At 41.6% G+C, this 16,553-nt stretch overlaps 1 protein-coding gene across 3 annotated transcripts in view; it reads left to right on the forward strand.

The window, feature by feature from the left end:
* The first annotated feature begins 202 nt into the window (after nucleotides 1-202).
* kmt2ba (lysine (K)-specific methyltransferase 2Ba) overlaps nucleotides 203-16,553 on the forward strand; it is a 33,314-nt gene continuing 16,963 nt past the window's right edge. The window contains exons 1-11 of one of the 3 annotated variants that reach the window (XM_079655082.1): nucleotides 203-594; nucleotides 4,731-6,168; nucleotides 6,405-6,577; nucleotides 6,970-7,056; nucleotides 7,358-7,514; nucleotides 10,581-10,860; nucleotides 11,387-11,448; nucleotides 11,607-11,852; nucleotides 11,958-12,067; nucleotides 13,982-14,893; nucleotides 15,271-15,384. In XM_079655082.1, coding sequence (XP_079511208.1) covers nucleotides 295-594; nucleotides 4,731-6,168; nucleotides 6,405-6,577; nucleotides 6,970-7,056; nucleotides 7,358-7,514; nucleotides 10,581-10,860; nucleotides 11,387-11,448; nucleotides 11,607-11,852; nucleotides 11,958-12,067; nucleotides 13,982-14,893; nucleotides 15,271-15,384 — 3,879 coding nt within the window. In that variant the 5' untranslated portion in view covers nucleotides 203-294. The remainder of the gene's footprint in view (nucleotides 595-4,730; nucleotides 6,169-6,404; nucleotides 6,578-6,969; nucleotides 7,057-7,357; nucleotides 7,515-10,580; nucleotides 10,861-11,386; nucleotides 11,449-11,606; nucleotides 11,853-11,957; nucleotides 12,068-13,981; nucleotides 14,894-15,270; nucleotides 15,385-16,553) is intronic. The other 2 variants (XM_079655083.1, XM_079655084.1) reach the window with 2 other exon arrangements.

Here is a 16,553-nt window from a genome sequence, read left to right on the forward strand (position 1 = left end):
GGATAGTGTTTTTCATCTACAAATCACATATTTACACACAAATTATTTGTATGTTCACACAAATATTTATGAGACAAACCATAAATACCCTTCATTAAATAAAACTGATCTGCACAAGCGAAGTCTCGCAGTGTGTCGAGCAGGGGTCGCTCTGGGCCGGCGAAGTTCGTTTTCCCATGATGCACCTGTGTTTCCTTTCTATCTCGCGCCTTTGCTCGCGCAGACCATCTTGCCTCTCATATCCTCAGATTGCTGCTGTCAGCCGCTGCCAGCTCCGTGTTGTTGTAGTAAATAATGGCGGCATCGGGACGGGGATTATCCCCTCCCGCTACCGTGGCGGGCTTGAGCATGCAAGCGCCGGCTCGGGCTCGCTTCCCGGGTCGGCCGTGCACTGTTCGCAGCAGGCTGCGCTCGGAGAAACGTATCAAATGCGGAAGGTTGGGCTCGGACGACGGGGATCTGGCTTCCGAAGGGCCGAGGCCCGTAAACATCGGCCTGGCGTTGAGCGAGGACCCGGCCCTGCTGCGCCTGCTCGGGGTGTGGGAGAAGCACAGCAGACAGAGAGATGCGGGCTTCATGTCCAGTGAAGAGGAGGTGAATAAGCTAACTGTAGCCCGTCAACTAGATGTGTAACAAAGGGTTTAACGGGGTGCATGAAGCCAGTTTGTTCAAATAACGATATTAGGATTAAATTATTTGTTACTTACAAAAAGTATTTAGGCTAACGTAGAGCTAGTTAGCCGTAACTTGGATAGCAAACAGTAACCCAAAATAGGCATTATGCTAGCCGTCTGCCTGCAGGGTATGTTTAAGATTGGAGTATATTATAATTATATTGTACAAAATATGAATTATGTCTTTTGACATAAATAAATTGTGATATCATTGCTGTAAGTTGCAACAGCCATACATACACAGATAACAGCGTCAGTCCAGCTGAGTTTGTTTGCATGATAAGAGCATTAGGCGGAAACTTTGGCGGTATGATGACAATCGTGAATGAGTGTTGTTGTTGAAACCACTAAATGTCTTTGTGTATTCATCCCCTGACGCGCTTTGTTGAGTTGAATTTCCCACTCTGTGCTGACATACACAGGCGGCTTATCTTGTCGTATTTAACGCTGCTTGATCTGGGTTTACACTCTCCACGTTGTTACTGTCAGCTGACTGCTCGGTGTTTTGAAAGTGATGCAAAGGGGACGCAAACAGAAAAATCACCTAGATTTGAATCATTAAAAAAACATTGGACCACACTGAACAATCTTAAACCTTTCTTAAACTTAATTTTGCACAGCCCTTTGTTTATAAACATTTATCAACCCCATCATGACTCTCCCTTTTGATAATTGATGTTTTTTTAGAGGTAAAGTTAAAGAGTAATCAAACTTCTTCTCTTTATAAGATCACTCTATTTAAAATAGCAGGAGTTTTAGTTGATGGTCTGCAAGCTACAAGAAAGCATAATCATGTTTCTTGCACAGGCTTTGTCACAAATGAGGAGTTAATGCAAAGTGCCATCTGCTAAAATCAGTCTGGCTGATTGACATGGATGAGAGGGTTCAATAGCACTGAGGTAGAAATCGTGTTGGGAGAGATTTATTTAGTTTTTCATTTGATTATTAATCATATTTAGGCTTTGTGGACATTCAGGGTTTAGCCTCACTTTATAAATAAACAAGCTTAATCAGTCTTTTGATGCTTTTGATGCACTCTGGCCTTATTTAGATTAAAAATGCAAAAGCAATTCCTGTCAGGAATCTATTTCTTTTTCATGTGAATATTTTTGTTGTAGTTATTTGTGGAACGGTGAAAAACGTCCCCACCTTTGACAACACATTCGGTGTGCTGCTCTTGTTGTTATGCGTTTAATGGCGGATCACAAAACAAATGTTACAGGTGCATACCGCCACCCACTAAATAATACAAACACATGTACATTTACCATTATCACCCAATAAAAAGTGTTTGGTGTATACAATGCATCCTTAGTAAGAGCTGGATTCATTCATAATGAAACTCAATATTTTACGACAAACAAAAGAGGAATACACCACAGTATTTATATTATCTGTGTTTGTTCACAGAAGCAAGTGTCTTAAATGTCATTCACATCAAGGGTGGTCTCCTTGTAGCTCCGTCCAGACAGGATCCGGGTTGATTATGGTATCATGCCAAGTATCTAATCATATTATTTAATCCAGAGCAGGGGCTTTAGTGTCTGACATCAGTCGGACTTCACTGATGCAATCCCTTTAGAGTGGACTGTAACAGTCACATGGCCCGTGCTTAAGCTTGTGGGTGCTGTTCAACTGGAGAACCACACGTCACCTAGTGCCACACACTCATGTGCTCCTCAGGGGTTTGGAATATATCAGTGGGAAGATTTCATATCTGACAGATCTATGGAGATGTTATTATATTGCACAGGAAGATGGATGTGAGTGATATGGAATCGGGTCAAAGCGTGATTTGATCTGCTGTAGTATCTAATCTTTGCATCTCAGGTAGAGGCGGGAATGAGGGGTTGCTGCACGCTGACTGTTCCTACGATCTACTTAAATACTTGTGGCGATATAGATGATTGTGTATTACCCAGTATTCTGCTTGATCAAAATCTCTTTTAGGGGAGAAATGGTTAGAAAAGCCTGCTTTTTATTCGAATGTAGCTTGAGTGTAACACTGTGTATAACTACCATTATCAATCATGCACATGCAGAGAATCGGCTGAGTTATTTCTTAACCCTTGTGTGGTGTTTGGGTCAAAGTGACCCAATTTCCATTTTCAATGAATAAAAAAATATATAAGGATATTTTCGTTCAACTTGAAACTTAATGGCCGGGGCTTATTTATTGTGAAGGACATGTGGAATTGTTTTTATCTTTTTCCACTTATGAAAAAATGCCCACCAATGCATGTCCTTCATAAGAGGTTTGGGTCAGATCTGACCCGGATACAATACCAGGACAGACAGACAGAGACACACACACACACACACACACACACACACACACACACACACACACACACACACACACACACACACACACACACACACACACACACACACACACACACACACACACACACACACACACACACACACACACACACACACACACACACACACACACACACACACACACACACACACACACACACACACACACACACACACACACACACACACACACACACACACAATTGTATGCATAGAGAAGCAGTTTGATCCTGTTTTCCCTTGATCTTTACCCTTTGTAGTGTGTACACAAAACTATCCTAGAACATTATAAACATTTTAGATCTTCCAGAAATGTATAAACATTTTACATTTTCTCGCACTGTCCCCCTCGCACCTGCACGCCGGAAAAGGAACTAAACAGAGACATAACCTCACATTACAGTGTGTAGTGCAGAACTACAATTATCTACCAGCAAAATGGCAAACAGATATTCTGCTCAGAGAGCCTTGGAGCTAATAATGGATGAGAGTGAGTGGAATGCATTAGAAGAACACGGTGAAGTGGAACAGGAAGACATTTCTGAAGATGAGGATAATGTGGAGGTAAACTCAGAATTTGACAGTGAATTGGAAGATGAACTTGACTCAGAGCCAGCTGCTGGAAGACCCCCACAACCAGCTGCAAGAAGACCCCCACAGCCAGCTCTGTGGACCCTCAAAGGACTCCAATACCTCATTCACACCAACGGTGTTTCAGGGCCGGTTCGGAGCTGGAGCTTGAAAAGCACCAGGATTTCCTGTTCACACCGCAGCGGAGCAGCCTCTTAGCTCCGGAATCACGACAAAAAAGATTCCGGCTAGAGCAAAAGCACCGCATACGTCACGCTTACGTCGAGGCGGGGGCAGGGGCGGGATCAACTCCTAAACAACATGAATGAGGTACAAGACACAGACTACATGCAGCAACTGCAACAAGTACATCTGTGCTATACACATGAAGAAGTTCTGTACATCATGTGTTTCCTAAACGGACTTGCCCATTGACTCACATGATGTTCTGCAGCGTCACTTCATCAATATATTTTTCGGATATACTGTATTTTATGAATAGTGACTGTTAATTGTTTTGATTTCTTTTGTGTTTATATCTGTTCTATGTCATTTATATGGATGTCTCATCATCTCTATATATTTCAAAGCCAAATACTTTTGGATGTGTGGTTCTTGTGTTTCAATTGCTGATAAACTGCTTTATTTCCTTCAGGGCTTTGATTATTATATGACAGATTAAAAATAATAAACATTAATGAAAAAATGCTTCATTTATATTTGTCCTAGAAAAGAAGGAGCAAAATGTAAACCGAGTTTTTATTAGTGTTTTTTTTTTTTTACATAAATTACATTTTTATCACAAAAAACAATGGACACTTCCATTGTTAAATTTGATCTAGCAAAGAGTATTTTCAAAAACGAATCATATATTTCATTTATATTGTTGGGGAGTGATAAATATGCATGTAATCTGGTTTACTTTCACAATGAAAACAGCAATAATTACAAGTGACCTGGAAAATGTTCAAATGTTAAGATTCTTTTGACATTTTGGTTAAAAGTTGGCCCTTACATTTTGTTTTATTTGTCACACTGATCTTGTGTAGGTCAGTCTAACGCCTAATGTAAAAACAAGTTGTCTGAAGCAAACCTATTTTATTTTCAACATGTCTAAATGTATTATGTCAATTTAATGGTTGTACTTTCTTTCTTCTTCAGGAGGACGTTTTCACTGGATTTGGGACCACCACAGGTAGTCCACAGAAAGCTCCTAGGTCGTCTTTACTCAGCCGAGCAAAGCTTCCCCTAGCTTCAGACCGCTCTCTGGAAGTAAAGCCTCTATTAGGAAAAATTATACCTAAGAATCCAAAATCGTCTCTTATTGGAAAAATTGTGTCCAGACTTCCTAAAGAAGACCATGGTTTCATAGAGAGCCGATCTAAAGACCAGGATATACCCAAGATGCTGATTAAACTGCGCGGCAAGCAGGTAGCTCCTACTGTAGTAGCCAAACATGCAGGCGTGCAGGCCTCAGATAGACAGAGCAGTACAAGAGCAGCAGACTTTATTAGGAGAGCAGGAAAATCAGCATACTCGCACAACATGAGAAACCAAACAGCCGCTACCTCAGCTGGTGGCACCAGGCAAGCTTCCAAGGTCAAAGAACCAGGCGAGGTGTCTGAGGATTCAGATACGGACCAATCTCAGCCACAGAGATCTGTGAAACGCATGATTGGGCACACCAGACGCACCTCCCAAGCAGCAGCTCTGTCGTTCACATCCTTTCAGAAACGGCAGAGGAAGAGAATGGCTAAGGGTATGGGTGCCTCTCCAGAGGCCGGAGCTGAGGCCCAGAGTGGAGACGAAGCAGCAATGCCACTCAAGTGTAAAGCCACAGATTCCCCTGAAAAAATAATACTCAAAAGGCAACGCAAAAAATCTCTGTATGGGCACAAGCGAAAGCCGAAGCCAAACGATTCGCCAGAAGTTAGACGTCCGAAAGTTGGTCGTATTCGAACTAGGCATGTTTTTTACACCTATGTAACGGAGCCCATTCCAGCCCCACTGACTCCGGGTGGGAACCAGCAGCAGCAGCAGCAGCTGCAGAGTCAGAGTATCGCCCCATCTGAGGGTGACCCCAACACCTCCACTACTGTAACGAGTGGACGGTCCTCCCGCGTCATCAAAACTCCAAAGAGGTTCCTGGACGAGGAAATTATCCCCTTTCCGAAGGGTTCTCTGGCAACATGGCAGAAAAGTCAACAGAGAGAGGATGGAAAACCAAGTCCATCATGCCATGACCCGAGTTATGATGGCAACTCGCTGCAGTCAGACTGTGACTCTACATCTGTGACCGACAGCCCGTCTGCAAAGTTCCCATCAAAGCCCAGGCCAGGCACGAGCCACCTCGAGATTTACAAGAACCTTAAGAAACTGACCTTGAAACTGGCGGAGAAAAAGAAAGGCCACTCAGACACTGAAGGGAGCTATCAACAAAGTGGCGACGGGTTGACCTCTCACGTCAGGAAGAAGCGGCGGTCGAAGCTCATGATGGAGGAGATGGATGCGCCGGGTGTTGTCAGGAAACTAGCCGTGTTGGTGAATGCTGAGGTGGCAGTCCCCTCAAGTACGCCGCCAGGAGATACAGGCAGCAACAGTAAGAATTTGTTTGTGTTATTATTTAGAGAGATCTTGTTTTTACAGAAGCTCAAACATTACAGCACTCATTTGTGAAATGTATATATTAAAAGATTTACCTGAGAATGAAACAAATCTCTACGCCTGAAAATAGAATCCATGCATAGGCTATGAGTTTTCAGTTTGTGTGCTGTGCAGTGATGATGTGTCTGGTTGTGCACAATCTAACCAGAGTTGCTTTATTAATGTATTTAGCTACAGATGAAGCGGGAGGCGTTCCCGGGGAGAACAATGAGGCGGTGGAAGTCAGCGGTCCCAGCTATCGCATTGGTCTCAGTGGAGCTAATAAGACCATGCTCCACCTGCTGAAGAAAGCCAAAGTTCAGCTCATCAAAATTGATCAGCAGAAGCAGCTGAAGATGTCGCAGGTAAGAACCAAAGATCAAGTCAGATTTGGATACCCTTTTTGAGTTGCATGCAGGCTCATTTGAATATACTTCTCCTCATCGGAGTACTTTAACCCAATTTTTATCTGAGTACACTGGCCTTTATTGCAGGAGGGAATTTCAGACAGGTTGAATAGAGATACATTTTGATTTTAAGAAGGAATCTGAAATTGAGCATAATATGTCCCCATTTAAGTCAATCTTCCCTAACTTTTTACACTATGGATAGTTCAAAAGCCACTAAAATCCCTAAGGCTGAAACGGTATGTCAATGATGTGGTTTTCAGGCTCTCAAAATGAGAATTTTGGAAATGGAAATGTTGTAGCATGTCTAACATGAAACCTTGATTTCCCCTCCTCGGCTGGGCCGACAGTTGGGCTCAGGAGAATCACGAGTGCCAGTGACGAGAAGGAGGAGGAGGAGGAGAGTTGGCTTATCTCCCAAAGATAAAAGTTCTGAGGTAATAAATTAAACATATTAATGTCATGTCATTGTCATATCTGATTTGCTGGTGAGGTTCCCCTTTACAGAATATTTTGAGTGCTTCAAATTAATCCTACAGTGCTATAAACTTTTAACATATTATAAAGTTTATTTGACAATAGGAAAGGGTTGCTAAATGTGTTGTTAACCTTTGCACTTCACAATGGGAACTGTATCCTACTGTGAGTTTAATGTCAGAGGAGATTTCATAGTGAGGTGTTGCCAATATCTGTTTACAAACATTTCTGCATTTTACATTTTCCTTGGTTTGTGTTCAGGAGCAGCCGCTAGGTGGGCCGAGGATCAAACATGTGTGTCGGGCAGCAGCAGTGGCTCTGGGTCAGCCCCGCGCCTTGGTGCCAGACGATATCCCCCGACTCAGCGCCCTGCCGCTCCACGAGAGAGAGGGCATCACCTTTTCTCCCGCAGCAGAAGGTACAATGCAAACAAATGTGATGTTTTTAGGTAAAATGCAGAAATTATCTTCACTTCGTCTTTAAAAGAGATGGTACATTTTGCAGTGCACTATGTATGTGCAATGATTTGGATTTTAACAAGCAAGGAACTGATGTTTTCACTTGGTGCTGATGATGATGATGATCACATGAAGGAATAAAAGCAGCCAATAGATGGTTAACTGATCTTCCCTGCTAAGGAACTGGTTGAAGTTGTCCAGAAACTGACACAAAGGCAATAAGGGAATCAATCATTTTAGTAACTGCAGGACATGACAAGTCTTAAAGAGCAACTTGCAGGTTAGACACACCAGTGAACAAATGTGTAGGAAAATGATGAATACACTAGATTTTTTTTTAAATATACCGAAATATACACTACAGTGACATCTGGCGTAATTTTTGTAAGACATTTTTACTTCCGCATAAAAAAAGCCTCCCCACATAACCTCCCGCGTGTGACGTGACATGGGGGAGAGCGGCCGGTCTAACGTATGAATAAACATGGATCACAATGCTAGTTTTGACACAGAAGAGGTTGAAAATATATATTCGAATGCATATGATTATAATTATGAGCCTGCTAGGCGTCCAAGAGACAAGGAGCAGCCAAGGATTAGAAGAAATAACGGCCATCGGCGAGAAATGGAGCAGTGGTGTGAGGAGAACAGAGCAGCTGTCTTGGTGAGTGACCGGCGTTAGCTACAGTTAATGTTAGCTAACGTCAGTCAAATCACAACATTGTAAAGTTAGCAATCATATATCAGGCTATAACTAAAGTAGTATTGATAATATAGTAACGTCACTGGCAGGACTGTTGATACTGATCCATAACAGAAACGAATGCGCAAGTATCAGCCATATCTCGCGTTACCTAATGCAACTCCACACTACGTCTTACGGTGCTGTATACCGGAGGGGTGAGAGAGAGAGAGAGGAACAAAGGGGGGGAGAGAGATGTAATACGGTTTCCTGATAAACGTTTTGTTTGATAGGCTTCAGCAGTGGAGAGTATGTGCTGCAGGGAGGTGGATGCACCTCGCACAACGCACCCAGGAACGAAAGCTAGCTCCGGTCCTTTTCCTGTTAGGGAAACTGCGGACTCGATGTCCTGACACTGACAGGCTCGAGTTTGTGCAACCCGCACAAACTCCAGCTCACCATGATTACAGATGGTGAAATGCAATTTAAAATTACCGAAAAAATACAAACTACTACCGTGGATTGGGCAGAGAAGGAGTTAGAGAAAGTTGCTTCCCCATGTGACGTAATATGACGTGTATGACGTTAAAAAAAAGAAAGTTTTTAGTAGCAGAGCTCAAAACGACTCCTTTTCCTCTGAATTCCTGCTCTTATGTCTTGTAAAACATATCAAATCCTGCATTAACTTTTTTAATGGTAATTTTCAGGCAAGGTTAAGCATAAATGTAGTAAAAAAAAAAAAACCTGCAAATTGCTCTTTAAAGCATTCATATTTTAATTCTGCACAAGAAGGTCTGAAATGATTGGAGTTGTGATTGCCTGTTGTTGGCAGTGATAGTTTTTCTTTCAGATTGTTGGCTGTTACACACTTTTATATTGAAAGGAGGATCGTTGTGAAACCGGATTGTTCCTCGGATCACTGGATTGGCTGAACATCAATGTCATCAATCAATCAATGTTTATTTATATAGCCCAATATCACAAATGTTACATTTGTCTCAGTGGACTTCACAGTTTGTAGAGAATATCAGTATGACAATACGACACCCTCTGTCCTTTGACCCTCACATTGCACAAGGAAAAACTTCCAGAGAAACCCCCACAGTTTAAAGGGGAACATGGGAGAAACCTCAGGGAGAGCAACAGAGGAGGGGTCCCTCTCCCAGGACGGACAGACGTGCAATAGATGCCGTGTGTAAATTATAATTGAACATAATTGAATTATTGTTTACATTTGAAGCTTCTATCAGGGTTTTCTAATGAAGCTTCATCATTTATTAATAATTTGTGTTGCTGTCACCCAAAGTGTGCGGCATGAATTGTTGCTACAGTTATTGCTAGGACCGTGGGATAATTGTGATTTCCACTTTATTCATAGATTGATTGTAAAGAAATTGATTGACTTGAGACTGTATATAAGCCATGCTCTCAGGTAGGTCAAATGTTTTTCAATTCAATTTCTCCTATTTGCTTCATAAGCGTTGTCCAAACCTAAATACATTTCTGCCAGTTTCTGTTTGGCAAAGCTGATCTGCTAAAGTACTATACTGAAAACTTCACCAGCTAAAACATTCTCTCAAACTTAAGCTTCTGCAGTTATAACAACAATGTAAAATCTATTATTTCTTAAAAGAGCACAATATTTCTAGCTTTTGGTAAACGTTACCTGCTGAGCACAAAAAAAAAAAAAACTGCTTTGTTAGCTAAATGTAGTTGTAAATAAGATATTTGCCAGCAAAAATATCTTTTGTCACACACAGATTAGCCACCGCTGTTGGAAAGCTTTACCCAACACTGGCGAGTGAGCATCACTCAGTATGAGGTGAGGAAGTGCCGTTTGACAAGTAGACTCACTGCCCTGCAATTTGTCTCCTGAAGAACACATCTAGGGCTAATGGGAAACAGATATCCTTCCACAATGTAAATCCAGCTTTATTATTCACTTAAAATTAAGTAATTTATTTTCCGTTTGAAGTTGCTCTGTGCCAGATGGGGGATGCCAGAGCTTGTCAAAGGAATTAGTAGTTTTCAAATCTCAAAAGGTCAGGTAGGAGGATTTCTACCAACAATGGATTTGTCAGAGACTTTACCAGCCACCTAACTTTATTCTAAAGTGACTCTTTCTTATTCTAACACTTTAGCAATGAGTACCTTTAGAAACCAGACAACAAAAGAAAATGTGTATATACTGTAACACATTCAATCACAGAATTTAGACCTGTAATGCCTCACCAACACTCAATAGTATTTGGCATCCAAAGATGTCGCCCCTACACACATGCACTCAATATTCAAACTGTATATTGTGGCTCTTTTACCCATCCTCTCGGTCTCTTGCTTGCAGATGTGGCCGATGATGATGATGAGATGCCTGATCCGGGCCGGGATCAGTGGTTTGTCACTCAGAATCACATTCAGAGGAGGAGGAGGGTCCGGGGGAGGGGGAGGGGCCAAATGTTCAGGAAGAAGAAGAAGGCCCAGGGTCAATATGCCATTGGGGGAGTCCGCTCCCGGCGCTGTGGATGCTGCGAGGGCTGTTTGATAGAGGAGGACTGCGCAGAGTGCACCAACTGCCTTGATAAGCCCAAGTTCGGGGGGCCCAACACCAAGCGGCAGTGTTGCGTGTAAGTTAGACTAATCAGGTTATTACATTCACGGAGAGGGCTGTTGACATTTTAGCAAATCTTTTATGAACATTGGAACAGAAGGCTATCAAGAGATGGCAGCACAAATATATGAACTATTCAAATATGGTGATCTCAAGTTTTGCATACTTGAAGAAATGCTTAAATACTGAACCATTTTAATGCTAGTTATCTAACTCTGATGTCACCTATAAAGACGAATAGGAAACATATTCTTTATTATAGTAAAGAGGGTTTTACCAAGTTCCAATATATTGCAGTTAATGGTGCCTACAATACTGTTTACCCTTTAGGTTAAAAACAAACCTATTTATGATTCATCTATTTATGATTCATCTACACATTTTTCTAGATGAATCATAAATAAACATTCCAATAAAGCATTCGGATCAATCAGATAACGAAAGGGAGCACATTTTCAACAACATTCAAACATATCTACCACTTACATTTACTCAGTTTTAATCGTGTATATAATTACCTTTTACTGTTTTCTCTTCCTCAGATATAGGAAGTGTGATCGGATTGAGAAAGCGAGGATGGATCGCGTCATCAAACCATTGAAACGTATGTCTCTAATTCTCAAATGTAATAAAGAGCCTGCAATAATTGTATCCGTACATTTTCAAAAGTGTTGCTGTAATTACCGTAATTTTCTTGAAAATATTCAACAACATATCAAAAATATCTAGCTCAAAATGAATCAAGGGGCTCCCTTTTCTCAGTCAGGGCAAGGCATTTCCTCCGCCCCGTGTCAGGCAGTGAGGATACGAGCTGGAAATCTAGAGTCGCAGCCGAGGGATCGCCATCGAAGGCGCCTGCCCTCAGGAAACATTCTCTACGTAACATCACGCCCCGCTCCTACAGCAGCCTGCTGAAGTCTGAATCTGAGGATGAGGAGGGAGTAGAAGACAAATACAAGGCTGATAAATCGACAGTTAAGATGGCTGTAGCCTCTGATAACAAGCAAGGTAACTGAAGCTTAGGTTTTGTTTTTAAGCTTTATGAGAAGTTAGGACCAAACATCACCACAGTCGAATCAGAATTGTGTCTTAGATCGGTTTCTTCTTTTGGAGGTCTCGTTCCTCAAGATGGAGGAACGCTACCAGGCGACCCTCCGACTGAGATGCCGAAGCCTCGCCGGCTGTTCTCCAAAGGACCCGGGACCAAACCCAGAGCTAACAAGGTAAAAACATCAAGCAGATTTCCCTCCTTGGTGATCCACCTGATCAAACCTGGGGCAAAAATGTTACATTTCCAAATAAGTGGAGTAAAAATGTAAAGATAAAAAAATGAAACAGTCTGTATTTATAATCATTTATTCCTCAATCAAATTGTTGTTGGTTTAAATTAAACACTTCACTGACTGAATAATCATGTTAAGAAAAGACCATACATATTTCCAAGTAACACTTTGCCCAGGTCTGCATCTCACTTTCATTAGTTTCCAATTGTACTTATTGAATCTTTGTTGGCATGAGTGAATCTACTTTTCAAATTCAACTGTGCTGATTTTCAGTTTCTGACTTTTAAGTTTCTCCTTCATATTAAACACCTTGCATGTGCTTAACCTTATCGTTTATAAATGATATATGAGTCAAGCTGTGCTCATATAAAAATGCTGCCTATTTACCATCCAGTTCTGAAATGTAATCTGTATCTTAAAGGTCCAGTATGCAGGATTATGATTGCAACCGACTAAATAGCACGCAATGTTTAGTGTCAGGTGATTATACACTATTGGTAACATAATATATATTTTGTAGTCCATTTTCTTACACACGGGACCATTCACTGAAACCCTATGAAGGCGATGGCATGGGTTGTTTGTTAAATGAATGACCTTATATTTTAATGTGTCAGCATTAAATTCACAAACTTCCAACCACATTAGCTGAATGTTATCACACAGAATAAGATATTTTTTTAATGAAAGTAGCATCACTTGAAATTGGTTACAATAAACCCAATATTTATCTTATATATTTAACTTGAGCTGAAGTAAAAGAATGCATCTTGGCTGTGCTGCCTGACTCTTTGCTTGCTTTCGTGAGTTTGATTTCATCAATTCACATTCCGATCTTATTAGGAACAGCTTGCTCTTGTCTTAAAAGAATTGCACATTACTTTTGGCTTGTTTTCACCTTTTGAGATTCTAATTGCTTAAGTCTTCTGACATTCTTCATGAGAAATGTCTCTTTTATTATGCATAGTCGCTGCTTTCAATTGCTGAGTTAATCTCACTCTGTGTTTGCTAATTGGTTTTACTGGTTTTTGTCGAAGTACCATGTACCCATGCATACGCACCTAAAAACCTCTTCATGCATTTCACAATTGGAAAAATGTTGGCGACTGCCTGCTGCTCTTCATTGATGATTGACTCAATCCAGTCACTCCATCTTCCTCCTCCTTCACAAACCAGCAACAAAGGAAGCCACCGTATTTTGAAGACGAGAATAAAGAGGTAGCAAGTTCACAAAATCAACCACATGTGCTGTTTATAGGTGACATCGTAAACACCCAATTAGCTTTTGTTGGCTGCAGATTTGTTTGTTCACAAATTGTTACATTTCCTCGGATAACCTGCATAAATGAAATCGCTCATGCACTTTAAAAAATGCAGACATACATGAAGGCTCTAACGGATGCTTTTTTTTCTATTAAGGTTTGTAAAAAGCTTTTGAATGTCTGTCGTCATACTGCATATTGCACAGGGAACAAAGACAACCCCTCTACTGAAGATACAACACTGGAGAACTCTCTTTGTTTGTGTTGTTAGCAAAAAATCAGCGCCAAATCCTACTTTATTTTTCTCTTGCTCTTTTTAAATCGGTATCAACCTCAAATCTGCGTGTCCAGGTGAGGTCATAGGGAGGTTTAAATCTACAGTATAAATCAAGTGTCTTTTTTAAATAGATCAAGTGAAATTAACTTCATATATTCTCGTACTGTCTGCCTATTTGCATGGCACAGCTTACACACCTAAATGCTTGCCTTTTCTACTGTGGAATGCATTTGCTTCTTCTTTACCTTTTCTTACTTGTTATTCCTGCCTAGTGTTGTTATTGCACTCTTTTTCTGTCACTTTGGCTGCTGCCAGTCGCCACCTCTGCATGTCACCAGTATGGGTGGAACACAGCACTGTGGTCGTGCTGGTTGGCTTAGGCAGTACCCTCCTCCACAGGAACAGGAGAACACGGAGCCGATGGAGTCCGGAGACACTTTACCAGAAACCAGCCCATCCAGAAGCCCGAAGCTGGAGCGGCAGCTACAAATACACTTACACCGCCTGCCTGATAATACCCCGCAGTCCGCTCTGTTTTTGCTAAAGCAGTGCCCCCAGTGTCCGGATGTTGGTGCTGCAAAGTCACCTCCGATATTGACCCAGCTAATGACGCAGCCTGCTATTTCACATTCATCACATTCCACACCGCAGTGCTCTCCAGAACTTCCCCAGCCTGTAACACATCCCGCTTCTCCACCTTCCCCAGCATCCCCCCATCCCATAACAGAACCCTCACAGAAATCCCTTTTGTTACGATTGCCCCGCTTGCCTAAGACTCTGGCGGAATCAGCCTTGCATTTGCACGAAATTATCCCATCATCTCAAGAACAACAACAAGAACCCCAGTCCACACTGCAGTCTGCTGTGACAGAGGTTTCGTCAAAGTTGTTTTTTCAGGAACATCCAGAGTCTGAGGTGCAGCCCCCGGATGTTTTGCCTGAGACGCACACAGCAAACAAAGATAAAACTGTTCAAGTGCTCCCTCAGACCGTCCATCCACACACAGAGTTACAGGAGGGCCAGCTAAAGGAGCGGGAGAACAGGCCAGTGGATCAGCCTCAAAAGGAGGAGGAGGAGGACGGTTCTGTAAAAACTGACACACAATATGTCCTTCGTTCCCAGAATCCTGCAGAGTGTGCATCAGGGAACAGCCTGACTGGGTTAACCAACGGTTTTCCCCAAAAAGGCCTGTTGCAGAACAAGTACAAGATTCGTGTGGACTTCAAGGTGAGTTTTTGCATACATTTTGGGTCATTTTATAGCATGAGGTGTACAACTTCACATTATTTTTTCTTAATGACGAGCTGTTTAGGGAACAGAGTCTGAAATTACTAGTAAACTAATTAATTGGAAAGAAACTGCTTTGTCATTGGCTTTAAGTTACATTTTTTTCTAGCTTGAAAAGATGAACCACTAAATATGTTGTACTGCACTTGCCTAATCCTGATATTATAAATAAATAGGCCCTGAGACAGGTTATGGAAATATGAAGTAGATATTTTTTTTCTATACGTTTGATTTGCGAACTGATACTCAAAATGCACAAAACAAAAAACTCATCATCTTTCCTCTTCCTTTTTTGTTTCTTTCCTTGTGTGTCCCAGGAAGACTGTGCTGTCCAGAACGTGTGGCTGATGGGCGGCCTGAGCGTCCTCACGTCCGTCCCCACCACCCCACAACCTGTCTGCCTGCTGTGTGCCAGTAAAGGACGACATGAGGTAATTCTTTACCAGAGCTTATAGAACAAAGGTATTATAGTTACCTATAAAAACACTGTTCTGAGAAATATAGCGGTTCGCTCAGTATTTCATATTTAATCTCCAATCTATGATGGCTTTAAGATCCCCTCCACTCATGTTTAATCTCTTAAGGTCTGACCTTGACTATGCCAAGTTGTATCTGTATCTAATAGGGATGTAACGATCCCAAAAATTCACGGTACGATAATATCGCAATAACAAGTCCCCGGTACAGTATTTATCAGGATATTGAAAAATAAATAAAGAAGCTCGTTTGTGATTTGCAGCCCATGCGTGGTGAACTGCGTGTTTAGAAAATATGAGATCTCAGACTGGCTTACCTGTACGTCAATCAAGTGGCAAATGCCATAGTAAGGATGGATGATAGGCTAACTTAAAGGTGACCTATCATGCAAAATGCACTTTTGTACGTCTTTCATACATGAATATGTGTCGCCGGTGTTCCAGGGAACTCACCAAGTGTCAGAAAACACAACCCTCTCTATTTTCCTCCATACCCAAATCTCTTAAAAAGGGTCTGCAACGGATCTGATACAGACTGATCCAGATTTGAACACTTCTATGACGTCACAGAAGTGGCGCTACGGCTATTGGGCCAACTCCACCAATCAGGAGGAGACAGCCACGGACATTGCCGTTAGAAAGCACTGTAGACGCTGTAGTACATATGCCAGGCCTGTAGATGGTGCTGTTCTCACAGAATCAGCCCATGCAAAGACAGTGTTAAATTGAGCGAAATGAGGAATGGCTAAAATGCATGATCTGTTTGGTATTTTGAAAAATAAAAAGTATAAATATGTCTTATATAGGTATGGTCCTACACTATTTATTCAAATTTTGCATGATAGGTCCACTTTAAAAAAAAAAATCAAAAAAATGAATCTTTTTTTTGTTCTTTTTTTTTTTTTAAATGCAATGCGATCTACCCACACTACCTTTGCGATCAACGTATTGGGCACCCCTGATATAAACACTCAGAGAGTCCTTTACCTCACCTGAGCTGAGGTTATCCCAACCTTGAATGATACACAGAGACCAATCAAGGGCTTTGATTTATGATCTGTATGACAGTGGCCATGTCGGCAGGCCGCATCATGTAGACAGCCAGTCACCCTGTGTGAGGCAGA

This window comes from Notothenia rossii (assembly GCF_949606895.1).
Source record: "Notothenia rossii genome assembly, chromosome: 10".
Lineage (NCBI taxonomy): Eukaryota > Metazoa > Chordata > Actinopteri > Perciformes > Nototheniidae > Notothenia > Notothenia rossii.